A 27,670-nucleotide genomic window follows, 5' to 3' on the forward strand; every position below is an offset into this window, starting at 1 on the left:
TGTATTGTGGTGCTAAACCATTCAGTGATTTATAAACTAACAACAGTATTTTAAAGTCTATTCTTTGAGCTACAGGGAGCCAGTGGAGAGACTTTAAAACTGGTGTTATGTGCTGGCATCAATGAGGGCTCTAATGTTGGATTTTGGTCTGAGCGATGAGATTACCGTGGTAGAAAGTTGATTCTCTGTCTGCTGAAAAATGTCTATTCATGTGTGATTTGGATCATCATCCAGCTGTAAGACACAATAACGACCCATCTGCAGTAATCTGGTTGGGGCCAACAGATTTTTAACTAAAGATGCTCTGGTGTTTCAGAGGTTTATGATGACAAACATTTTTACAAGGTTTCATTAGGTGTAAAATATTTATGAAACTAGTGAATTTGTTCAAAACAGGTGGTTCAGTTTGTGAAAACTGTTCATATTTTATAGATTTTTATTACAATACTGATGCACTGATATTCTGATGATTTTCAGCATGAAGTTATAGCTGAGATTTAGAACTATTACCAATTAGTTTATAGTTGCTGCTTAATAGAAATCTTGACATATTCTAAATCCTATAATTAAATCAATCAGATTTCAGAGAAAGAAAACATTTATTTAAATAAAATGAAATCAGGTTCTTCCAGCAGTGATGTCATCGAGGCTTGACATCCAGGTGGAAGTGACATCACCAGCAGGAAAGCCATATGGGCATTTCACATTAAAAGGGGTTTGGCACAGACGAAGGGAAGCTCCTTGGAACAGGTATCATCATTCACATGGTCGTTTCCTGTAAAGAGACAAATCCTGACTGCAAACCTTTGACAAAGACTTGGACATGATCTGATCAGTTGCAGAAAGCATGCAGGGCAGATGAAGTGTCTTGTCCAAGGACACAACAGACATGAATGTAGTGGGGGTTCGAACCAGGAACCCACCGATTACAGGACAAACTCCTACTTACTAAGACACCAGATACAAAGATATTATAAAAATATACATTTAAATGAAATTATTAAAATACAGATTCTGTATCTCCAGTAACAAATACCTCCTAGATTGATGTCCATGCAATTTTCGTTTCCACGATAGTTGTTTGGCTGACCAGGACCCCAGTTATGAAACAGAAACTTGGAACCATCACTCCACATCCAGGTGCCTTCCTGAAAGAACATCTTAGTTTTAAGTTCCTATCCAAACAAATCACACAAAACCAACCTAGACTTCTGTCAGTCATTATAGAAAACATGAACTGTGTTTGGATGGTTTATATTTAAAACCCTCAGCTGGTCGGAGCAGTCGCTGGAAAAACAGAAGCAGGTTCTGGTTCTGTAGGAGGTCTCCTCTCTTTCCTCTCCACTGTTGCCACATGCTTCCTCAGCATGAGGGAGTTTAGCATGGTCAGTGATTCAATACAACAAACTGGGTTTCCTGAGAAAACTGTTGACCAATTCATATTCTAATCTGCAATTAACTGCATCGTGTTAAAACCAGGATCAACTGGAATGTATTTGACTGAACTGACCACTTTATTAGGAACACCTGTTCAATTCAGTTCACTTTATTTATAGAATGACAATTCACAACAAATGTCGTCTCAAAGCATTTACTAAAAGTGCCATGAGAAATGCATCTTAACATCAATCAATCAATCAAATTTTATTAGTATAGCACATTTCAGCAGCAAGGCATTTCAAAAAGCTTTACATCAAATCAAACAAAAGCACAATGCAACATAGAATCAACATCAAGTCAGATTCCATCAATAAATTTATAATTGATTATGTTTCAAATAAAACTCTAAACAAGTGGGTTTTTAGTCCAGATTTAAAGGAAGTCAGTGTTTCAGCTGTTTTACAGTTTTCTGGAAGTTTGTTCCAGATTTGTGGTGCATAGATGCTGAATGCTGCTTCTCCTCTTTTGGTTCTGGTTCTGGGGATGCAGAGCAGAACCAGAACCAGAACCTGAGAGGTTCTGGAAGGTTGATACAACAGCAGCAGATCTTTAATGTATTGTGGTGCTAAACCATTCAGTGATTTATAAACTAACAACAGGATTTTAAAGTCTATTCTTTGAGCTACAGGGAGCCAGTGGAGAGACTTTAAAACTGGTGTTATGTGCTCTATCTTCCTGGTTTTAGTCAGAACTCCAGCAGCAGCATTCTGGATCAGCTGCAGCTGTTTGATTGATTTGTTGGACAGACCTGTGAAGACGCCGTTACAATAATCAATACGACTGAAGATAAACGCATGGATGAGTTTCTCTAGATCTGGCTGAGACATTAGTCCTTTAATCCTGGAAATGTTCTCCAGGTGATAGAAGGCCAACATACGAAGTCATCAACCAAACAGAGTTATTTGTATGTTTATGAATTTTCACCTCTGCTGAATCATGAGCTCCAACCCAAGATGTTGTGTGTGCTCCACTTGCTTTGTAGATAAGGTCTCTCAGGAAGTTGTACTCATTTGTACTGTGGATTGAGGCCAGATTTGCTCTCAATGAGAGGCAGTGGTACTGAAAAAGACAACAGTGGTTTAAACTTTCCTCTGTGCAGTGAGACAGTTGGTGCAGCTGAATATCAACCTTTAGAAATTATGGCTCAATTTGTTTAACAGAAATCAGTTTCTGTAACCCTGTTTTTGGTGAATCTTATTGTCTTATATCAGTAACTTTACATTCTTTAAAATCTGCAGTGACCATCACATCTGCTGTACCTCAGCATCAGCCCAGGACTTTTTTCTTGTCACATACAGGAAACATCGACCGTCATACCAATCCCAACCACTAGGGCACTCTTTACAGTCGGCAACTGGGAAATATGAAGAAGGAAAGGAAATACATCCATCCAATGTATTTTTACCATCAAACATTATGGTAAAAATACATTAAAAATATGATAAATTAATCTGAATTACAGCTTATGAAAATGGGAATTATGTCAATTAGTAATTATAAAAAAGCATGATCAATGTTAATTCAATAACTAACTAAAAGTACTGCACTTCAACCAAAGGTTTTATTAGATGACAGTTATTAATAAAGATATTCACATGAAAAACTTCTGAAATGACACATTTATTGGTTATGATGCAATTATTTTATTCAGAAAATAATTTGCCTTCTTAGTATTTCTAGCTGACTTCTGTAAAAACTACTGTGACCTAGACGCCTTGTGGGATGGAAAATTTCTATACAATATATTCTGACTGAACAATTTATTAATTGACTTAATACAAAAATTAAGTCCAGCAATTTTGCTGAAGGGATGGCCCAATACAGCCAATCTATGCAAAAGTTTCTTATTGTATTTTACTGTCTTTAAGGTGTTAGAAATTTCAAAAATAAAAGAAGCACGCACCTTCCAGTTGACATGCCTGTGGATGGAAAAACCCAAAGTTTTAGAATAAAATTCCCAACAAAACAAAGTTTCTTCGTGTTACATAGTTGCTATACAGACATAGAAAATGCCACTTGCTCTGGAACAGGACACAATGAATAGCTTATCATGTCTAGACTTTAAAATAAAAACCAGTGAATTTCTAATTGGAGCAAAATAAAAACCTGGTAAAAGTGCAGAAAACCATTACTCATTTGTTCAATAGAAAAGAGAGCGATGCTGAACATAAAACGTTACTGCAGATGCAACTAGATGAAATTATCAATGTTAATACATGTCAGCAGAGGTGGAAAGAGCACAAAAAACGTTGGCTACTCAAGTAAAACTACAGTTATTTTGGATTAATAAAAATTGCACTTAAATACATGTAGTTACTAAAATTAAAAGCAACATGTGGCTCATTAAAATTTAACTTTAGTTACTTTATGATGAGAAAAAGTTCTGCTCATCAAGACAACGTTTCTGGTGTTTTCTTATGTTTATCTTTACTCATTAATGGATATTACTTCAAATGTAACTCAATGTCCTCAAAACAAATTCAAGTAAAAGTAAAAGTTCAGGATTTGCAAACAATTTAAAGGACAAATTAGACAAGTTGTTTTACTGGTAATACAGCAATTGATATAAATGGAACAAATAGCTCTCCACCCTGTAAGGCAGAACCAAACTATATATCTTTTACATATTGTGAAGTGCTTCTACTTCTGTGTTATCCATGCAGGTAGCCTATAGCACGGTAAAATACTTATGACTATTGGTTTTGCTTTGCACAATGAGCCACTGACGATTTTTCTCATAATGGCAGCAAGAATTTAAAACTACTTTAACCCCAGCATACAGTCGTCTTTTCCAATAAAGTCCTTCTCCATACTTACATCAGCTCCATCCCAGAGTCCAAAGCTCAGACCAAGAAGCAGAGTGAAGACAAGACCTGCAGCCATCTGTAGAAAGAATCGTTAGGAAAGTTAATAATTAGTATCACAAATCAACTCAATCAAGACATAAAGCATCATGATGAGCAGTAGGACTTTAAATGTTACCTTGTTTTGATGATTAGTTGAAGAGTCTGTTCCAGCAGCAGTTTCTGCTCACAGGATGTCTCAGAGATGGAAACACAGACTTTATATACCTTCAGTTTGTTTGTCTGAAGTGGAAATCTTTGAGTAAGTCACTGTCTGTTCTTGTTTTTGTCACTTTTTAAAAAAGTGTTCAAGTTGTTGCAGAATCTTCCAGGATTCGGCCAAGGACGTTTTCCTGGTAGCGTGAAGAGTTACGTACCATAAGAACTGATTAGAACCGGACCAAAGCGGCTGATGTTGCCACTTCTGCTTCTCTGTCCAGAACAGTGTTCTTGTATGGAATGTACTCTCTGATAACAGAAGTGTATTAAAAAAGGACGTATCTGTGAGATGTTGCTCTGCTTTTCCTGACTCTGTTGGATTCAGAGTCTTTTGACTGCCTTCAAATAAAACACTTGAGAGATAAAGTTGAAACTTTATCAATTCTTGAGTAGTTTCTCTACCTGTTTGATAAGGAATCTGCACCACATTCTTGGTGTCAGAAGTGGGATCTGTCATGCCAGAAGGACTCCGTGGCAGAGGACAAGAGCATTCGGCCATCCTGAAGACTCACAAACCAGCTTCAGTCTATCTGTGTTAAAAACAGGGCAGCTTCTGGATCCTTCTCCAGAACAAGACAATCCTGTCACAGAGGTCTAGAGATGATTCCTCTTGTTTAGCTGCATTCACCTTGCCTTCTTTGGAAACTATTAGAAAGCTTCTGCAGTCTGAATGATGTTCCAGTGAGTTTGCTGTATATCAGGGTTAGGATCAGTGAGTTATTTCTTTATGTCATCCAGAAGGAGATGGCCAATGATTACTCCTCTTCAGACTGGCATGAGTCGATATTCTATCGTTTAAAGCACTTCAGGATTTTTGTTATGCAGGTGACGGCCGTCAGGTTGACGGCTTTTAATGTGCTGTACACCAAATAGCGCATTTAGAGAATTTTCCTTTTTATTATAGAGATACTTCTGATCCAGTAGCTTATGGGCCGCACCGGAGTCAAATTCTGATATAATCCTATTGCCATTTTTGGAGATTAACAATGATATTTTTTATCCTGTTTGATGCAAATAGGATGATGCATGTGTGATCTAGAATCAACTGTATGTCAACGGCGAGGGATTGGAATTTGCCATCCAGTCTCCGGTGTTCTGGTTATCTCTGGGATGAGTTGGTGATTGGCGATCATGGTGTCAAAATTGTAGCTCCAAAGATCCAGAAGCTTTTGTCTGCTTTAGCGCAGCGATGCAATTCTGAGAAAAAAGTCCAGTAAGGAATAGATAAAAAAACCCCACTAAATAGCAGATTCTGGAGAGACGCTGAGCCTCGTGTTGTTCATGCGCCGCCATCTTTGTCGTAATGGTTAAGGTTGACAATTGATGGTGCATAAATCATTAAACAATAATCCAATTCTAGCCAATGAAGTAATATTGAAAAGATGTTATTCAATCAATATTGTTTTGTGGTTGAAAATGGGAAACACGAGGCCCGTCCCAATCCTCCTGCAGTAAAGCGACCGTGATGGCTGCTAAAGTCCATGTACAAATGGAAAACCCACCTTCATATAATCCTTCTAACACTCCGGATCCCTCTAGCCCTCACCAGAAATTATACCTGTCACTACCTGTGCCACCAAAAGAGTTATACCCAATGGTTCTGGTTGCAAATCCTAATCCAGGAGACAACTGTGAAAAACCCATCATAATGGGTTTCCATCCAAGGTCTCTTGAAGAAGATTGAAAAGCTGTGGAAGGAGTAACTCCCCCACAATCAGATACTGATAAATGGATCACAGATATGGAAGGAATTCATAATTCCTATGGATTAAATGGACATTAATTTGGCCAAGCCAAGCAATCTTCCTTAGGGGAAGACTGGGCAAAAGTCTGGGGCAATTATACTGGACACTCCTCCTGTGACCCAACAAAGGTACTCCCACACCAGGGTCCCATGAATAGTGAACAACAAAGTCAGTGAGATGAATTATAGCAAAGGGTTAAGAAAGTCTGTTAAGTACACAGATTACTACCACCTTAGTTCAATTAAACAAAACCCCAGGGAGGCTGTAGATGATTTCAAAATCCGCTTTGAAAAAGAATATAGCTTCCACAGCAGCATCCCACATGATGACCGAAATGACTCCCCTTAAAAATATGCTAATGTCAGGTTTCCATCCATCTGTCACTGAATGGATCAGAAAAAAACTTGTGACATTTCACACCTCCATCATTCAGGAGCTAATGGAAAATGCACATCTCACTGAGAAACATACAAAAAAGGGAGGAGGAAGTGCAAGTGGAGAGGGAGCACAAATCTTCTGGGCTGATCCCACATCCAATTCAGAGGAAGTGTTCTCATTTCATGCCACCCAACCCTCTCCAGGAAATAGAGGCGGGTTCTGGAGGAGACAGGGGCGGCCCCCCAGGGCCGGGGGTTCTCTCGGGCTAAACAGAGAACACCAAAAACAGAGGAAGGCCGTTGGATTTGCAGGGCAGCAGAGCACTGGTCTACAGCAGTGTTTCCCAATTCCAGTCCTCAGGCCCCCTGCCTGCATGTTTTAGGTGTTTCCCTTCTGCCACACCTGGTTGAATCTTTGGGTGATTAACAGGCTGCAGGACTTGGTGGCTGCAGAAGATGTCATGCAATCATTTGAATCAGCTGTTCTGGTATAGAGGCAAATTTCTAGTTCATTCTTGACATGCAGCTTTATGTCATCCATGAGAAGGATCACATAAAGCCAGTATGGCCAGTATGAGGAACCAGCAAAAACCAGAACAACCAGAGACCTTTTCTACTGATTGATGAGGAGAAAATGACATTGAATTCAAATACATTTGTTGTGGAATAAGGAACAGCTGCGAAAGACAGCAACTATGCAAACTTAAGAAGGGTGAATGATCACAATAGGCTGGTGAAATAGATACAAGAAAACTCTGAAGCAAAGGGGACAAAAAACCTAAACAGTCAAAGATCATTACATTAAGACTTCGGTTGAATTTGTGACTAACAAATAGATTCAATGATATTGAACCTTTACATCAAAAATAATCCCATGTAGAAATGTTTTTTCAACTCTTTGAGAGATTGCAATCATAAAAATTTGGACACCCTAATAAACATATTTTTAGGAAAAAACTCACATAGTAAAATCTGATTTATCTGTGAAATTTAACACAGAAAATAATTACTTTGTCAAAATAACTTTATTGTCCCTCTCTGGGGAAGTTTCAATGCAACATCAACACAATGACAGGCAATCAAATCAAATAGATTCACACAAAGATAGAATATAAATTTAAGCTACAAGCAGAATTGGTGGCCCTCACAGCTCAGTGCTGCTCCGGCCTCTGACATCCTGCAGAAAAACAGGCGACTTCCTGTTTGGAAGGGGTTGGGGCTAAAGTGATGTCACCAATTGACCATGTGATCGTGAGGAGGGCTGGTCTGTAATGAGACACAAAAAGTCTGATGCGGCTGTGTCCTTGTATGGGGAAGTTATTGCATCTTGATGTTTCATGGCCAATGGTCAGATTTGAGCTTTGGCCACGCCCACATGCTTAAATGTACAGAAACGTTTTTCATAACTTTTGGTCTTCAATGTGTCAAGACTGTGTTGAGTGATTCTGAAGTTTGTGTGTCAAATGTTGTAGCAGGAGATCGCTTAGATACAATATGCATAAAAAAGCTGATCCTTTAAAGCATTCTAGGGGGCGCTGTAGAGTAATTAGGCCATGGAATTTAGAGCCAAACATACGGCAATGGTGTCGTTTGTGACTTTTCCACACTGCCACACCCACATCCTCCAACGAAGCAGGTCAGTTAGAAACCATGTCATGTCAACATGTCTTCAGTTTCTGGACACACTTTCATGTTGATTAGGTCAAAGGGGTCAGATAGCGGCCACAGAGTAAAACATGACACTTCCTGTTCTCAGTGGGCGTGGCTTAAGTGATGTCATCATTTCTCCATTGGGTATTGTAGGGAACCGGATTTGGATCAATCACTGAAGCTTTGGTGTCTCAGTAAGGTTTTGTGTAGGAGACATAACAAAATCATGTCAAAATCAAAACTTCAAACCAAAGTGTCTGAATTCCTTTTTGGTACTTTGGGCTGCTTTTGAAAGAGCTTGGGCCTTGTTGAGCTGGGGGAGATTTTTGCAACTTTAGCAACAGCTTTGAAACACATACATTTCACACAAACCTGACACATCTGTCAAGTTTGAGTTTTCAGATTTGTTAAGGTCTCCATAAAACCAATTCATTTGGCAGAAGAATCATATTAATAAACACTATGAATAAAATAGGCTGAATAAAGAATTATTTAATTCTTTATTCTGTTTTTATATATGCAGGCCTTTGCAGCCTATTTTATTCATAGTGTTTATTAATAATGTACAGTAAGGGCAAACTTTCTGCATATATACTGTGTAATTATTTTAAATAGAAAACCCTGGCCCAAAGTTAATTTAAATGATCCCACTCATTGTCTAAGTTCATAAAATTTTGAGTCTATTAGAAAGGTTGTGTATTCATATTATTATTCTTTTGTGTTGTTTACTTGGCTCCTTTTCTTTTGTGGTACATTATTAACTGTTCTTTGTATGTTTGCTTGGAGGTTAGAAGCATTTACACATTCCTGCATTTACACACTTTTGTACTGCATGACCAATCTGTGTTAAAAACACTCCTGAAGGACACGAGACCAAAAAGAGGAAGTTTCCCAAAACCTTCTCATTTGTTCCAGACAATGCACATGGATTTTATTGAACTTACACAGAGTGGTCCCTATAAATATTGCCTAGTGATGATAGATGCTCTCTCTAAATGGGTTTAAATTGTCCCAGCAAAACATGCAGATGCACTAACTGTAGCTAAAGCAATATGCTAAACTATCATACCTAATCATGGCATTCCACAGAAAATCTACAGTGACAATGGTCCACATTTTGTAAACCAAGTTATTCAACTAATGGCAGAAAGATTGCAGGTAACATTAAAAAATCACTGTGCCTATCAACCACAAAGTGCAGGTTTGGTGGAAAGAACAAATGGGACAATTAAATCCAGACTTAAGAAATGTATGGAAGAGACCAAAAGGCCATGGCCTGAATGTTTGGATTTAGTGAAAATATACATGAGAATTGTGCCTACTGGGAATGGTTTAACTCCTTTTGAAATAGTACACGGCAGAGCTTTTAAGCTTCCTTTGTTTAAGGAAACCACATCACCACCAGATGACAGTGATATTTATTACATGAAAGAATTTTTACAGTCTAAGAAGTGTCAAATGCAAATTCCCTGTTAGAAAAACCTCTGTCTTTACAGGACCCTCAGGCGGTGCAACCAGGTGATTGGGTTTTTATCAAGGCCATTAAGAGATAGAACTCGGCCAGCTGGGAGGGACCATTCCAAGTACTTCTGACCACTCCTGCTGCAGTAAAAATTGCAGAGAGACCATCTTGGATCCACCTAAGCCACTGTAAGTTGCAGAGAGTGATGGAATCCAAGGCAGCAACAGTGAGGAAGTCTGAATATAAAGGGGTTTGGTTTTTTAGGACCATTCATCTCAACGTTGGTGAAGAAACCATCTAACCCCTGTTCCAAAGAGACCCGGGTAAACGCTAACATCTCTGTAACCTAGCAAAAAAGGGTTCCCCATGGAGATGGGGCCTCTTTTGCATTGTGGCAACTCGATCCATTGAGGCGGAAGATTTGTCCACACCATGGCTGTGAAGAACTGGCTAGGATGCCTTTCAGACCATCACCATGACAACATATGGCAGAATTATGTGGAGATGTTGGCCAGAGAACGGAACATGACCAACTGCTACATCTCCAGCAGTTCCTGGTAGACTTGATGCCAAATTCTACCAGGAAACCTACTCTACAACACTTCAGATCAGGGGTCTCAAACTCGCGGCCCGCGGGCCAGATGCGGCCCTCGGGACGATAGTTTGTGGCCCCCACCTTAATATGAAAGTTTAATGTTAGCGTGGCCCGCGAGTTTGATATGTGTCAGTGTTGTGTGCGGAGCTGAACTAACTTACCAATCACAGTGCTTCAAATGGAGCTCATTGACCCGCAGTGCCACTCTGAACTCAAAGCCAAGTTCAGGGAGGTGAGTGGAAAAGCAGACAAGCTTGGGCAATTTTTGAGAGAATTGCCACCCAGCTTCCCTGAGCTTTCCCAAATGTTCAAGTGAACCATGTGTCTTTTTGGGAGCACATACTTATGCGAAAAGCTCTTCTCTACCTTGAACTTTAATAAGTCCAAGTACAGGTCCAGACTTACTGACGAGCATCTTCAAGCTCTACTTAGGGTCTCAACTGCCTCCTCCCTTAAGCCAAATGTGGCTCGGCTATGCGAGAGGAAGCGCTGCCAGACCTCTAGCAGTATGAAGTAGGCAGAAGAAACAGTTTATAAACTGTTATATTCATAACAGTTTATGTTCAATGTTCCATTCATGTTCAGAAAGTTAAAGGTTAAAGGACTGTTAATACAGCCATTTGAATCTGAATTATTATAATTACATTTATCTAGTCTTCTATAGCTGCTGTGTTATTATTATTTCTTATTATTATTATTTTATTTATTTATTACTGATTATTTTTTTTTTCTTAGGAATTGTTAATTTATTTATTTTTTCATCTTATTTTGTGTTTAAAAAATAAAAATAAAGACATTTGATAACATTGGAATGTATTTGTAAGAGCTTTTCTTGTGAAAAACCCGATGCGGCCCAGCCTCACACAGACTCTACCTCCATCGGCCCCCAGGGAAATTGAGTTTGAGACCCCTGCTTCAGATGGTGCCATTGTGATGAAAAGGATGTGCACCTATCTTTAACTGCAGCGATGTTGCTGGATACCCATCGAGGATGACAGCTGTAATGAAGCCAGGAACAAAGGACCTGGTCTGCATTCATTCTTCTCCAGGACACTGGGCTGTTCAGTGCACTCCCACCACATGCAGCAGAGGAGAAATACAGGAATTGTTTTCCAACCACATGATCATATCTGGGGCTCTAATGTTCCCAGTGAACACAAACATTGGAGTACTGCAGAAAATGGGGACTGTCTCTTTTTTATGGGTTGGAGTAGCAAAATCCACATTGATGATTGAGACACTGGACTCCAGGATGAAGATTCAGGGCATTGAGAAAGGACAGAACCAACAACTCAATGAAATGTATTTGATGGTTTATCAAAACAGAGTGGTGTCGGACATGCTGACAGCTACTCAGGGTAGTGTGTGTGTAATGATAGGAAAAACATGTTGTATTTATATTTCTAATGCTAATGGAACCAATATTGAAGAAGCAATGTCTGCCTTGAAAAATCTGCAACAGGCCATGTCACAGGACGCAGGAAATTTTCTCTCTTGGCTTATGTCTTGACAATGGTGGCCTCTCCTATCGAAAATAATGATGCCTCTTATTGTTATTCTTTTATTGTTTTGTATTTTTACTACCTGCATAGTACCATGTTTAAAATCAATGATAGCTAAAACCGTTGGAAATTTTATGTATCAGTATAAACTTGTTGCTTCCATGTCTGAGGGAGACTCCAATGTCTAATGTGAAAGATGCATTGAAAATGCACCAGCAAGAAATGTATTCCTGATGTTTGAGTGAGACTCTATTTTCTTATTATTTCCTCCCGTAATAATAAGAAAAACGGGAGCGAGAATGCTAGGAAAATTATCATCTAAGTTAATTTAATTATTAATTTATTTGAAAGGTTGTGTTTTCATATTATTATTCTTTTGTGTTGTTTACTTGGCTCCTTTTCTTTTGGGGTACATTACTAACTGTTCTCTGGATGTTTGCTTGGAGGTTAAAAGCATTTACACATTCCTGTGTTATCAGCTGCCTGTTGAAGCTGATTTATAACGGTCAGCCTTGTGCCCTTGTATGGGCACACCCACAGAGGGTTCAAGAACATCCTGTGGTAGAGGTCTCTGATAAACTGTTTTTGTGACTGTGTGAAAAAGCCCAACGTCTTTCCTTGTGATCATAATAAAAAGCAGTTGAGGACAGAGAGCCGGCGGAGTTGAACCCAGACAGTGTTGTCCAGCAGTTCTCTGCATCTGGCTCTCCTCCCCGCTTCTGCAGAAAAGAAGTAACTTGTGTTTTTGGTAGATACTTTGCAGATTGGGAACTAAAATAGACCCAACACTGATGATTTTCAGCATAAAGTTATAGCTGAGATTTAGAACTAGTACCAATTAGTTTATAGTTGCTGCTTAATTGGAAACTTGACATATTTTAAATCAATCAGATTTCAGAGAAAGAAAACATTTATTTAAGTGATCAAATAAAGTGGAATCAGGTTCTTCCAGCAGTGATGTCTTCGAGGCTTAACATCCAGGTAGAAGTGACATCACGAGCAGGAAAGGCATATGGGCATTTCAGATTAAATGACATGAGAAGCTTTGACGGATCTGGCACAGACGAAGGGAAGCGCCTTGGAACAGGTATCATCATTCACATGGTCGTTTCCTGTAAAGAGACAAATCCTGACTGCAAACCTTTGACAAAGACTTGGACATGATTTGATCAGTTGCAGAAAGCATGCAGGGCAGATGAAGTGTCTTGTCCAAGGACACAACAGACATGAATGTAGTGGGGGTTCGAACCAGGAACCCACCGATTACAGGACAAACTCCTACTTACTAAGACACCAGATACAAAGATATTATAAAAATATATATTTAAATGAAATTATTAAATTACAGATTCTGTATCTCCAGGAACAAATACCTCCTAGATTGATGTCCATGCAATTTTCGTTTCCACGATAGTTGTTTGGCTGACCAGGACCCCATTTATGAAACAGAAACGTGGAACCATCACTCCACATCCAGGTGCCTTCCTGAAAGAACATCTTAGTTTTAAGTTCCTATCCAAACAAATCACACAAAACCAACCTAGACTTCTGTCAGTCATTATAGAAAACATGAACTGTGTTTGGATGGTTTATATTTAAAACCCTCAGCTGGTCGGAGCAGTCGCTGGAAAAACAGAAGCAGGTTCTGGTTCTGTAGGAGGTCTCCTCTCTTTCCTCTCCACTGTTGCCACATGCTTCCTCAGCATGAGGGAGTTTAGCATGGTCAGTGATTCAATACAACAAACTGGGTTTCCTGAGAAAACTGTTGACCAATTCATATTCTAATCTGCAATTAACTGCATTGTGTTAAAACCAGGATCAACTGGAATGTATTTGACTGAACTGACCACTTTATTAGGAACACCTGTTCAATTCAGTTCACTTTATTTATAGAATGACAATTCACAACAAATGTCGTCTCAAAGCATTTACTAAAAGTGCCATGAGAAATGGATCTTGACATCAATCAATCAATCAAATTTTATTAGTATAGCACATTTCAGCATCAAGGCATTTCAAAGAGCTTTACATCAAATCAAACACAAAAGCACAATGCAACATAGAATCAACATCAAGTCAGATTCCGTCAATAAATTTATAATTGATTACGTTTCAAATACAACTCTAAACAAGTGGGTTTTTAGTTGAGATTTAAAGGAAGTCAGTGTTTCAGCTGTTTTACAGTTTTCTGGAAGTTTGTTCCAGATTTGTGGTGCATAGATGCTGAATGCTGCTTCTCCTCATTTGGTTCTAGTTCTGGGGATGCAGAGCAGAACCAGAACCAGAACCTGAGAGGTTCTGGAAGGTTGATACAACAGCAGCAGATCTTTAATGTATTGTGGTGCTAAACCATTCAGTAATTTATAAACTAACAACAGTATTTTAAAGTCTATTCTTTGAGCTGCAGGGAGCCAGTGGAGAGACTTTAAAACTGGTGTTATGTGCTCTATCTTCCTGGTTTTAGTCAGAACTCCAGCAGCAGCATTCTGGATCAGCTGCAGCTGTTTGATTGATTTGTTGGACAGACCTGTGAAGACTATGTTGTAATAATCAATACGACTGAAGATAAACGCATGGATGAGTTTCTCTAGATCTGGCTGAGACATTAGTCCTTTAATCCTGGAAATGTTCTTCAGGTTATAGAAGGCCAACATACGAAGTCATCAACCAAACAGAGTTATTTGTATGTTTATGAATTCTCACCTCTGCTGAATCATGAGCTCCAACCCAGGATGTTGTGTGTGCTCCACTTGCTTTGTAGATAAGGTCTCTCAGGAAGTTGTACTCATTTGTACTGCGCATTGAGGCCAGATGTCCATTCAATGAGAGGCAGAGTCTCTGAAAAAGGCAACAGTGGTTTAAACTTTCCTCTGTGCAGTGAGACAGTTGGTGCAGGTGAATATCGACCTTCAGAAGTTATGGTTCAATTTGTTTAACAGAAATCAGTTAAACAAATCTTGTTGTTCTTCACCAACAACAAGATTCACCAACTTGTTGTTGGTGAATCTTATATCAATAAATTTACAGTCTTTAAAATCTGCTGAGACCATCACAGCTGCTGTACCTCAGCTTTAGCCCAGGTCATTTTAACATTCACATACAGGAAACATCGACCGTCGTTCCAAGTCCAACCAGGAGAACACTTATCACAGTCGGCAACTGGGAAATATGAAGAGAGAAAGTAAATGCATCCATCTGTTACTCAGCATAATTCTAACATTAAACACAGTCCAGAAGTTCAGTTGCATCAAACATTATGGTAAAAATTCATTTAAAAATATGAGAAATTAATCTAAATGACAGGTTATAAAAATGGGATTTATGTCAGTTAATAATAGAAAAAAAGAATCAATATTAAATTAAGTCAATAATCAAGTAAAAATACTTCACTTTAACAAAAGATTTTATTAGATGAGAGTTTATATTTACATGAAAAACCTCTGTCAAGGTTTTAGGTAGGTTTTTGGCCCACATGCAGAACACTCTCAGGAGACGAAGAGAAGTAAATAATTTCTTGAACAAACAAGTAAATGTGAATGAATGTGTTCTTCTGAGGACTTGACTGGAAGCCGGGAACAACAAACCTTCTGACCAGGTGAGTATTGTGGAGCTGGGATACTTCTCCGGTCAGTGAAGAGGTGGTTCTGTTCTGAAGTTTGGTTTAGAGCAGCGACGGTATTAGACCAGATGTTTCTGCAATGACGGATGTAGTATTGAACAGAAGTAACTGACATGTCTTTCTCATCTGCAAGGGAAAACGGAGGTTGATAACTGAGAGATATTTGAAAAGGAGTTAAACCAGTAGCAGCAAAAATGTTCTGCCACTGGTTTAGGTTGAGCATAATCAACCTAAGGTAAGTTATGGCTCCGTTCAGATGAACTTGTGGAGGTAAGGCATTTGAGGGTGGATTACAGTTTTTGATCCCTTCGTTCAGACTGTCCGTTGGATTGTGGATTATTACCAGATGTGAGTGTGACCTTGGCTCCGATGGCTGAGCAGAATTGTTTCAAGACTTATGAAATGAACAGAGGACCTTGGTCTGGTAGGATTTCTTGGGGGATGCCATGAAAACAGAAAACATGTGTGACAAGGAGTTGGGCTGTCTGGAATGCCATGGGAAGTTTTCTGAGGGGAATAAGGTGATGAGCCTTAGAAAAATGGTCGATAATGGTCAAGATGGTGGTCATACCTTTGAATACGAGGAGTCCTGTGACAAAGTCTAAAAGATGTGGGACCAGGGTCTCTTGGAGATGGGTAGATGTTGGAGCAGACCACATGGTGATGAGAAGATCTGTTGTGGGCACAGATTGAACAGGCAAGGACGTATTTTCTGACTTCTTAATGAATTAATGGCCACCAGAAGAGGTGATTGATGAGAGCTATAGTTCTACTGATTCTGGGATGAGCAAAGAATTTGGCAGAATGAAACCAGTGGATGACGCTGGCTCTGAATGACGCCGATACATACGTATGGTTATGTGGGCTAGTTTTAGGACCTGGTTTGGACTGTAGAGCTCGATTAATGACGTCTTCTATTTTCCAGGTGACAGTGGCTGTGGAGTAGGTGGGCAGTAGAATGGGAGAAGGTTCTTTCAGATTCATCAGGTGCATAGTGCATCAGGCTTTATCTTCTTGGAACCGGGTCTGTTAGAAATAGAGAGGTTAAAACAGGAGAATAGTGACCAATGGGATTTCCAGGGATTTAAATGTTTGGCTACTTGAAGATAAGAGAGGTTCTTGTGTTCTGTCCAGACCAGCACAGGATGTTATGCACCCTCCAACCAATGACGCCACTCCTCCAAGGTAAGTTTTATATCCATTAGCTCTCTATTGCCTATGTCATAATTACTCTTGGTGGGAGAGAGCCTGCAGGAAAAGAATGCAGATAGGTGAATTTTGTTATCAGAACTCTGTACAGAGGACAGCTCCAACTCCAGTCTTGGATGCATCCACTTCCCCAATGAACTGCTTGCTGGGGCTGGACTGGCTGAGTATGGGCATGTGAGAAAACAAGTTTTTTTTAGATGGAGGAAGGCGGTGTTGGCTTTGGGGGTCCAAAAAATGTAGTCCAGGAGGTTAGGGCTGTTAAAGGCGCAGCTCTTTGACTGTAATTTCTGATAAAGTGGCAGTAGAAATTAATGAAACCCAGGAATCTTTGTAGTTGTTTGAATGTTTGTGGTAAGGCCCTGTCAAGAACTGCCTGAGTCTTTTCAGGGGTAGGCCATACCTGTGCATACTAAAGGATGTGCCCTAAAAAGGTAACTGATGATTTATGCCATTCGCACTTCTCTGCTTTGTCATACAGTTTGTTTCCTAGAAGGTGCTGGAGAACCATACAAATATGTTTACTATGATCTGACTGAATTTTGGAGTATATGAGGATGTCATCAAAGTACACAAAAACAAAAGTGTTCAGAAAATCTTGGCGGACATAAGTAATAAGGGCTTGGAAGAAGCTGGGAGCATTGCAGAGACTGAATGGAATCACCATATAATCATAATGTCCTATGGGAGTTTTGAAGGTGGTCTTTAGTTCAGCCCCCTGGCCGGCCCAGAGCAGGTGGTAGTCATTGTGAAGGTCGAGTTTTATGAAGATGGTGTCACCATGAATTGGTTCAAAAGCTGAGGAGATTAAAAGGAGAGGATATTTATTTTTGACAGTGACTTGGTTCAAACCTCGGTAGTTGATGCAGGAGCATAGGAATCCATCTTTCTTTTCCACGAAGAAAAACCCCGCTCCTAACGGGGAAGAAGAGCAGCGCATTATGCCTGCAGCAAGCGAGTCTTATGCAAGTGTTCATGGCTGCTGGTTCTGGGCGTGAAATATTAAATAACCGACTGGAGGGTAATGGAGCACCGTACAGGAGAGCAATAGCACAGGTTGATGAGGGGGTAAGGAAAGAGCTTGAGTTTTACTGAATTCTGCAGTGAGATCAGGATATTCAGAAGGTATATGTGGGCGAAAAGGCTGAACGGAGATAAGTGGAGTGACAAGAGGAAGACCAGGTCTCAATATCTAATTTGGACCAATTGATGTGTGGATGGTGTTGTCGTAACCAGCCAAAACCCAGGAAAACAGAAGAGCTAGATGTGGGAAAAACAAAAAAGGAAATTTCTTCACCGTGTTTACCAGAGGTGATGAGATGGAGGAGTTTAGTCATATGAATGATCTGAGGTAATGGCTTGCCATAGAGAGCAGTGAGTCGTAGTGGAGTCAAATGGGACAGTGTGTAATAAAATGTCTCACTACCCCGCAATAAAGGCACTGCAATGAATCGATATGCCTCTGACACTCCAGAGTTAACCGGGTTCTACCGATCTGCATAGTTCAAGTTCTGAGGCTTTTGGTGGATAAGGTGGGCGTGACATGGGAGTAGTGCAAGGTGGGTTGGACCTGGAAGTTGTAAATCTCTTCTATTACATTCTGTCAGTCAATTATCCAAAAGGGTGGCAAAGGAAATTCATTTGTTACAAAATTTTGGCTAGTCTAATGTAACCAAATATCTTTCAAAAAATTGTTGAGTGCATGGAAAAAGGCACTTTTAAGCACAGATGCATTCCAGTGGGAAGCAGCTGCACAGATTCTGAAGTCAATGGGAAATTCTTTGACTAATTCATTACCCTGTTATAATTTCTATAGATTTCTGGACAGAGAAACGTGATTGGGATCCTGACTGAAAGTCTGCTTTAACTCCACCAAGAATTCTTTGAACATAATCCCATAATTATTGACTTTTTGGAACTGGGTTTCCACCAACTTCATCATTCTGCCTGTGAGTAATGAGATGATGTAGCTTTTCTTAGAAACATCATGGGGAAGGTAAACCAGAATGAGGAGCAAGATTAGATCCTGAATACTTGGTGGAGCTGCTGGAAGGTGGTGGTGTTGGAGGGCAGACAGTTAAGCGGCGAGAACTTGAGGAAGAGGAGTTTGGGGGTCATCAGTCAGGGAAGATGGAACCAGGAAATGGAGAGAGGATCTTGAGACTTGAGAAAGTAACCAGGGTGACACTAAAGAGCAGATTCCAGGGAAACATCGAGAAGACCTTTAAAAAAGATGAGCTCAAAGGTTATCACAAAAACCTGAGGAAAAAACCACAGTGGCGACTTCTCTGAGGCTAGAAGTACCACAGTAGACAACACTAAGGCATCAAGACTGACACCCTGCTCCTCTTAAAGGCAGGATAACAACTGGGATTATCTGCAGGTGTGATCAATAATCAGCAGGTCCGCCCTCTGGTGACAGCAGCCCCATGGATCCATCTAGTGGAGAACCTGTGGAGGTGGAAGGAAATAGAAATCCACACACAGGTCCAAAAACCCCGGCTCCCATCTTTCTAAAATGACACATTTATCTGTTCTGATACAATTATTTTATTCAGAAAATAATTTACCTTCTTAGCATTTCCAGCTGCCTTCTGTAAAAACTACTGGCCTATCCGCCTTGTAGGATGAGATGTTTCTATACAATTCTGACTGAACAATTTATTAATTTACTTCATATGTGGCACCCTCTTGTGGCTACATACTGGAAGTGTAGAACCACAGAGAAAACATGACATCCCACTTTCCTGACAGCATCAAACATTATGGTAGAAATGCATTAAAAGTATGAGCAATTAATATGGAATACAGGCTATGTAATTATGTTAATTATTATGTAAAAGCATAATCAATGTTAAATTAAATGGATAATCACATAAAAATATTGCACTTTAACAAAAGGATTGAGGAGTTATTAGAGAATATAATTCAAAATATATTCATAAGAAACCTCTGAAATGACACATTTATTGGTTCTGATTTAGTTAATTTATTGAGAAAATAATTTGCCTTCTTAGCATTTCTAGCTACTTTCTGTAAAAATTATGGTGACCATTCCACCTTGTGGGAAGGGACATTTATATACAATATGAACTGACTAAACAATTTCTTAATTGACTTTATACAGAAAGTATGTCCTGTACTTTTGCTGGAAGGATGACCCATTAAAGCAAAAGTTTCCTATCTTTTTAAATAACATCTCACAATGTAATTGTTTTCCTTTGGGTGAAACTCCAACAATAAAAGAAGCACTTACCATTCATTTGAGCTGCCTGTGGATGGAAAAAAAAAAAACAAAGTTGTAGGACAAAATTCCCAACAAAACAAAGTTTCCTCACTGAACTTCGACCAAATGATGGCTCAGATTGCTCCATCTGATCTACGTCAGTCAGCCAAAGCTCACAACAGCGATATACCAGTCATTGTTTTAAGTCCTTCTCCATACTTACATCAGCTCCATCCCAGAGTCCAAAGCTCAGACCAAGAAGCAGAGTGAAGACAAGACCTGCAGCCATCTGTAGAAAGAATCGTTAGGAAAGTTAATAATTAGTATCACAAATCAACTCAATCAAGACATAAAGCATCATGATGAGCAGTAGGACTTTAAATGTTACCTTGTTTTGATGATTAGTTGAAGAGTCTGTTCCAGCAGCAGTTTCTGCTCACAGGATGTCTCAGAGATGGAAACACAGACTTTATATACCTTCAGTTTGTTTGTCTGAAGTGGAAATCTTTGAGTAAGTCACTGTCTGTTCTCGTTTTTGTCACTTTTTTAAAAAAGTGTTCAAGTTGTTGCAGAATCTTCCAGGATTCGGCCAAGGACGTTTTCCTGGTAGCGTGAAGAGTTACGTACCATAAGAACTGATTAGAACCGGACCAAAGCGGCTGATGTTGCCACTTCTGCTTCTCTGTCCAGAACAGTGTTCTTGTATGGAATGTACTCTCTGATAACAGAAGTGTATTAAAAAAGGACGTATCTGTGAGATGTTGCTCTGCTTTTCCTGACTCTGTTGGATTCAGAGTCTTTTGACTGCCTTCAAATAAAACTCTTGGGAGATAAAGTTGAAACTTTATCAATTCTTGAGTAGTTTCTCTACCTGTTTGATTAGGAATTTGCACCACATTCTTGGTGTCAGAAGTGGGATCTGTCATGCCAGAAGGACTCCGTGGCAGAGGACAAGAGCATTCGGCCATCCTGAAGACTCACAAACCAGCTTCAGTCCATCTGTGTTAAAAACAGGGCAGCTTCTGGATCCTTCTCCAGAACAAGACAATCCTGTCACAGAGGTCTAGAGATGATTCCTCTTGTTTAGCTGCATTCACCTTGCCTTCTTTGGAAACTATTAGAAAGCTTCTGCAGTCTGAATGATGGTCCAGTGAGTTTGCTGTATATCAGGGTTAGGATCAGTGAGTTATTTCTTTATGTCATCCAGAAGGAGATGGCCAATGATTACTCCTCTTCAGACTGGCATGTGTCGATATTCTATCGTTTAAAGCACTTCAGGATCTATGTTATGCAGGTGACGGCCGTCAGGTAGACGGCTTTTAATGTGCTGTACACCAAATAGCACATTTAGAGAATTTTCCTTTTTATTATAGAGATACTTCTGATCCAGTAGCTTATGGGCCGCACCAGAGTCAAATTCTGATATAATCCTTACCATTTTTGGAGATTAACAATGTTATTTTTTATCCTGTTTGATGCAAATAGGATGATGCATGTGTGATCTAGAATCAACTGTATGTCAACGGCGAGGGATTGGAATTTGCCATCCAGTCTCCGGTGTTCTGGTTATCTCTGGGATGAGTTGGTGATTGGCGATCATGGTGTCAAAATTGTAGCTCCAAAGATCCAGAAGCTTTTGTCTGCTTTAGCGCAGCGATGCAATTCTGAGAAAAATGTCCAGTAAGGAATAGATAAAAAAACCCACTAAATAGCAGATTCTGGAGAGACGCTGAGCCTCGTGTTGTTCATGCGCCGCCATCTTTGTCGTAATGGTTAAGGTTGACAATTGATTTTGCATAAATCATTAAACAATAATCCAATTCTAGCCAATGAAGTAATATTGAAAAGATGTTATTCAATCAATATTGTTTTGTGGTTGAAAACGGGAAACACGAGGCCCGTCCCAATCCTCCTGCAGTAAAGCGACCGTGATGGCTGCTAAAGTCCATGTACAAATGGAAAACCCACCTTCATATAATCCTTCTAACACTCCGGATCCCTCTAGCCCTCACCAGAAATTATACCTGTCACTACCTGTGCCACCAAAAGAGTTATACCCAATGGTTCTGGTTGCAAATCCTAATCCAGGAGACAACTGTGAAAAACCCATCATAATGGGCTTCCATCCAAGGTCTCTTGAAGAAGATTGAAAAGCTGTGGAAGGAGTAACTCCCCCACAATCAGATACTGATAAATGGATCACAGATATGGAAGGAATTCATAATTCCTATGGATTAAATGGACATTAATTTGGCCAAGCCAAGCAATCTTCCTTAGGGGAAGACTGGGCAAAAGTCTGGGGCAATTATACTGGACACTCCTCCTGTGACCCAACAAAGGTACTCCCACACCAGGGTCCCACGAGTAGTGAACAACAAAGTCAGTGAGATGAATTATAGCAAAGGGTTAAGAAAGTCTGTTAAGTACACAGATTACTACCACCTTAGTTCAATTAAACAAAACCCCAGGGAGGCTGTAGATGATTTCAAAATCCGCTTTGAAAAAGAATATAGCTTCCACAGCAGCATCCCACATGATGACTGAAATGACTCCCCTTAAAAATATGCTAATGTCAGGTTTCCATCCATCTGTCACTGAATGGATCAGAAAAAAACTTGTGACATTTAACACCTCCATCATTCAGGAGCTAATGGAAAATGCACATCTCACTGAGAAACATACAAAAAAGGGAGGAGGAAGTGCAAGTGGAGAGGGAGCACAAATCTTCTGGGCTGATCCCACATCCAATTCAGAGGCAGTGTTCTCATTTCATGCCACCCAACCCTCTCCAGGAAATAGAGGCGGGTTCTGGAGGAGACAGGGGCGGCCCCCCAGGGCCGGGGGTTCTCTCGGGCTAAACAGAGAACACCAAAAACAGAGGAAGGCCGTTGGATTTGCAGGGCAGCAGAGCACTGGTCTACAGCAGTGTTTCCCAATTCCAGTCCTCAGGCCCCCCTGCCTGCATGTTTTAGGTGTTTCCCTTCTGCCACACCTGGATTGAATCTTTGGGTGATTAACAGGCTGCAGGACTTGGTGGCTGCAGAAGATGTCATGCAATCATTTGAATCAGCTGTTCTGGTATAGAGGCAAATTTAAAACATGCAGGCAGGGGACCTGAGGACTGGAATTGGGAAACACTGGTTTAGAGAATGCCCAAATCAGATGCAAGCCCCACACCACAGGGGAAGGAGATGAGGAAGCAGGGCCAGCCCACGATCTTTTCAAGCGTGACTAGATAATTCAAAAATCACAGACGAGAGTTTGACCTAAAGTGTGAATGTGTATGGGGCCTGGGAACTGCTAAATGCATTGAAAGAAAAGCCATGTATTGTTCTGACCATCAATGGTAAGCATGTGACTTTCTTAAGTGACTCTGGAGCGTGTAGAACTTGCGTTAAAGACAGTATAGGGCTTAAAGCATCTAATACTCCCATATTTGTAAAATCAGCAAATGGTCAAACATCACAAAAGTGGATGTCATGCTCCATTGAAATCTGTAACACTCAAATAGGAAAAAGACTGCATGCCTCTGTTGTAATATCACCCAGTGCCCCATTAACCTGTTAGGACACGACTTAACGGAAAAATTTGGCATTATAGTTTTCCCCACACAAGGTGGAATGAAGGCTGTGAGAGTTGAAAGCATTATGCCACACTAACTGAAAAACCTGTGTGCCTTACAATTACCATTTCTTAACCAGATAACAGAAAAAAGTGAGATCTTAACTATAACAAGATAATCTTTGTCTAATCCTGCTGATGAAACACCACTAGCTGAACTTCAAGTAACCATGAATGTGTCAATCTGATGAAGATGACCTGCACTCTTTGCCCACCACATTGTGTTCCAACAGATGTAGGGCTAATTACCCTAATGGATCCTGTTACAATTACCCAAAAATCACAATATAGGCCAAGAATAAAACAGTACCAACAGAAACCAGAAGCTCAGGAAGGAATAAAACCTTCTTTTAAAAGATCACTTGAATCCTGGAATAATTAAGCCATTTCCCGACTCGCCATGTAACATTTAAATATTTCCAGTACAAAAGGATGATGGAAAACATTGGCGGATGATCCGACAACTTCTAATCAGAAACAAACCTCTGACCAGGTGCACCAGGCTCTCTTCAGCCCTTCCAGGACAAGCAGGTGAGGACAAAGGAAGGATGAATGATAAAATATAATGCAGTTTAAATAAAGGGACTTGAAAATAGTTTTGCATGTCCATTTTTAAGTTTCCAGTTAACATTCAAACATGTAAACGCAGCCACAACAGTTTTAGGCACATTGCATTTATTTTATAAATCTAGGTTTTTACTACCAACATTCCTGTGCTTTTAAGCAGTCTATATATTCTCTTTGTGGTTACATTCAGCTATGTGAATCATGTGTGATTTGGATCATCATCCAGCTGTAAGACACAATAACGACCCATCTGCAGTAATCTGGTTGGGGCCAACAGATTTTTAACTAAAGATGCTCTGGTGTTTCAGAGGTTTATGATGACAAACATTTTTACAAGGTTTCATTAGGTGTTAAATATTTATGAAACTAGTGAATTTTTTCAAAACAGTTGGTTCAGTTTGTGAAAACTGTTCATATTTTATAGATTTTTGTTAGTATACTGATGCACTGATATTCTGATGATTTTCAGCATAAAGTTATAGCTGAGATTTAGAACTATTTGTCATAAGGTGAGGTGGTGACGGTGAATGCAGCAGACCCAGATTAGGTGTAGTTGAGGAGTTTAATGATAGTAACCAAAATATAGCAAACAGTTCACAGACCTGGCAGCACTGCTGAGCGGAAGGCTAATGCTCGCTACAGGTAGCAACAGGCAATTACGAGGACTTAACAGTCAACTCCAAGATGAACGTTTGAAAACAATCACAGACGTAGGAAGACGTAGGACCCGACGACGACAGACACACACAGGTGACACTAAATACACAAGAGGGTAATCAGGGAACGAGACACACCTGGGAACTAATCAAGGGGAGACAGGACAACACAGAGACTCAGACACACAGGAAACTAGAAATAAACATACAGAAAAACACAGAACACAACACTATTACCAATTAGTTTATAGTTGCTGCTTAATAGGAATTTTGACACATTTTAAATCTTACAACAAAATCAATCAGATTACAGAGAAAGAAAAGATTTATTTAAGTGATCAAATAAAATGAATTCAGGTTCTTCCAGCAGTGATGTCATCGAGGCTTGACATCCAGGTGGAAGTGACATCAGCAGCAGGAAAGGCATATGGGCATTTCAGATTAAAAGGGATAAGAAGGTTACAGGGGTTTGGCACAGACAAAGGGAAACACCTTGGTACACTCCTCATCAGCCATAAACTCTTCTTCTGTAAATAGACAAAAAGACAAATCCTGACTGCAAACCTTTGACAAAGACTTGGACATGATTTGATCAGTTGCAGAAAGCATGCAGGGCAGATGAAGTGTCTTGTCCAAGGACACAACAGACATGAATGTAGTGGGGGTTCGAACCAGGAACCCACCGATTACAGGACAAACTCCTACTTACTAAGTCACCAGATACAAAGATATTATAAAAATATACATTTAAATGAAATTATTAAATTACAAGTTATGATTTCTCAGTAATAAATACCATTGTAGTTGATGATAATGCAATGTTCGAATCCACCATCATTATTTGGACCTCCGGGCCTCCAGTTAGTAAACCAAAACTTGGAACCGTCACTCCAAAACCACTCACCTTCCTGAAAGAACATCTTAGTTTTAAGTTCCTATCCAAACAAATCACACAGAACCAACCTAGACTTCTGTCAGTCATTATAGAAAACATGAACTGTGTTTGGATGGTTTATATTTAAAACCCTCAGCTGGTCGGAGCAGTCGCTGGAAAAACAGAAGCAGGTTCTGGTTCTGTAGGAGGTCTCCTCTCTTTCCTCTCCACTGTTGCCACATGCTTCCTCAGCATGAGGGAGTTTAGCATGGTCAGTGATTCAATACAACAAACTGGGTTTCCTGAGAAAACTGTTGACCAATTCATATTCTAATCTGCAATTAACTGCATCGTGTTAAAACCAGGATCAACTGGAATGTATTTGACTGAACTGACCACTTTATTAGGAACACCTGTTCAATTCAGTTCACTTTATTTATATAAAGACAATTCACTACAAATGTCGTCTCAAAGCATTTACTAAAAGTTCCATGAGAAATGGATCTTGACATAAAAAGTCATAAACCAAACAGTTATTTGTGTGTTTATAAAATTTCACCTCTACTGAATCAAAACCGCCAACCCAACTTGGTACGTTTCTTGTAGTTTTGTTGAGGATAAGTTGTCTGATGAAGGTGTACTCCGCCATACTGTTATATGAGGCCAGATGTGAATCCAATAGGAAGCAAGCATCCTAAAAAAGACAACAGTGGTTTAAACTTTCCTCTGTGCAGTGAGACAGTTGGTGAACCTGAATATCAACCTTTAGAAATTATGATTCTATTTGTTTAATGGAAATCAGTTTCTGTAACCTTGTTGGTGAAATTTATTGTCTTATATCAATAAATGTACATTCTTTGAAATCTGCAGTGACCATCACATCTGCTGTACCTCAGCTGAAGTCCAGGTAACAGGAGTATTCACAAAGATGAAACAGCGACGGTCGAACCAACTCCAGCCTGGAGGGCAGTCAAGTTCTGTGGGAGCTGGGAAATGTGACGAGAGAAAGTAAATACATAAATCTGACTATCAGCATCATTTTAACACCAAACACAGTCCCATTAGTTCAGATGCATCAAATATTTTAAAAGTTGAAATATATAATAGTTATTAGAAAATATATTTACATGAAAAACCTCTGAAATGACATTCATTGGTTCTGATTCAGTTATTTTATTCAGAAAATAATTTGCCTGCTTAGCATTTCTAGCTACCTTTTGTAAAAACTACTGTGACCTAGACGTCTTGTGGGATGGAAAGTTTCTATACAATATATACTGACTGAACAAATTATTAACTGACTTTATACAGAAATGAAGTCCAGTACTTTGACTGAAAGGATGACCCAATAAAGCAAAAGTTTCCTATTTTTTTAAAGAACTTCTTACAATGTAATTGTTGTCTTTAAGGTGTTAGAAACTCCAACAATATAAAGAAGCACGAACCTCTCAGGTGACATCCGGCCTGTTGATGGAAAAACCCAAAGTTTTAGGACAAAATTCCCAACAAAACAAAGTTTCCTCACTGAACTTCGACCAAATGATGGCTCAGATTGCTCCATCTGATCTACGTCAGTCAGCCAAAGCTCACAACAGCGATATACCAGTCATTGTTTTAAGTCCTTCTCCATACTTACATCAGCTCCATCCCAGAGTCCAAAGCTCAGACCAAGAAGCAGAGTGAAGACAAGACCTGCAGCCATCTGTAGAAAGAATCGTTAGGAAAGTTAATAATTAGTATCACAAATCAACTCAATCAAGACATAAAGCATCATGATGAGCAGTAGGACTTTAAATGTTACCTTGTTTTGATGATTAGTTGAAGAGTCTGTTCCAGCAGCAGTTTCTGCTCACAGGATGTCTCAGAGATGGAAACACAGACTTTATATACCTTCAGTTTGTTTGTCTGAAGTGGAAATCTTTGAGTAAGTCACTGTCTGTTCTCGTTTTTGTCACTTTTTTAAAAAAGTGTTCAAGTTGTTGCAGAATCTTCCAGGATTCGGCCAAGGACGTTTTCCTGGTAGCGTGAAGAGTTACGTACCATAAGAACTGATTAGAACCGGACCAAA

The 27,670-nt window shown here is 39.7% G+C and overlaps 3 protein-coding genes and 1 long non-coding RNA gene across 4 annotated transcripts; 1 reads left to right on the forward strand and 3 right to left on the reverse strand.

The window, feature by feature from the left end:
• Positions 1 to 580: 580 nt before the first annotated feature.
• On the reverse strand, positions 581 to 4,579 carry LOC122835370 (ladderlectin-like). The gene is made up of 7 exons (XM_044124448.1): positions 4,423 to 4,579; positions 4,258 to 4,323; positions 3,344 to 3,359; positions 2,700 to 2,794; positions 2,365 to 2,499; positions 1,037 to 1,148; positions 581 to 775 (listed from the first exon to the last, which is right to left on the reverse strand). Exons 2-7 carry the CDS (start codon positions 4,321 to 4,323, stop codon positions 702 to 704), a joined length of 498 nt encoding a protein of 165 aa, XP_043980383.1. The 5' UTR covers positions 4,423 to 4,579; the 3' UTR covers positions 581 to 701.
• On the forward strand, positions 581 to 25,186 carry LOC122835975. The gene is made up of 2 exons (XR_006371381.1): positions 581 to 622; positions 25,086 to 25,186. It is a non-coding gene; the product is annotated as an uncharacterized LOC122835975 (long non-coding RNA).
• Positions 581 to 27,670, reverse strand: LOC122835656 (ladderlectin-like). Its single transcript, XM_044124916.1, has 8 exons — positions 27,404 to 27,670; positions 27,239 to 27,304; positions 27,048 to 27,066; positions 26,494 to 26,588; positions 26,162 to 26,296; positions 25,525 to 25,636; positions 25,169 to 25,255; positions 581 to 705 (listed from the first exon to the last, which is right to left on the reverse strand). The coding sequence occupies exons 2-7, from the start codon at positions 27,302 to 27,304 to the stop codon at positions 25,188 to 25,190; spliced, it is 495 nt and encodes a 164-aa protein (XP_043980851.1). The 5' UTR covers positions 27,404 to 27,670; the 3' UTR covers positions 581 to 705; positions 25,169 to 25,187.
• LOC122835315 (galactose-specific lectin nattectin-like) lies at positions 12,726 to 20,528 on the reverse strand. Its single transcript, XM_044124316.1, has 7 exons — positions 20,273 to 20,528; positions 20,108 to 20,173; positions 19,915 to 19,930; positions 14,898 to 14,992; positions 14,537 to 14,671; positions 13,207 to 13,318; positions 12,726 to 12,945 (listed from the first exon to the last, which is right to left on the reverse strand). The coding sequence occupies exons 2-7, from the start codon at positions 20,171 to 20,173 to the stop codon at positions 12,860 to 12,862; spliced, it is 510 nt and encodes a 169-aa protein (XP_043980251.1). The 5' UTR covers positions 20,273 to 20,528; the 3' UTR covers positions 12,726 to 12,859.

This window comes from Gambusia affinis, linkage group LG01 (assembly GCF_019740435.1).
Source record: "Gambusia affinis linkage group LG01, SWU_Gaff_1.0, whole genome shotgun sequence".
Classification (NCBI taxonomy): domain Eukaryota; kingdom Metazoa; phylum Chordata; class Actinopteri; order Cyprinodontiformes; family Poeciliidae; genus Gambusia; species Gambusia affinis.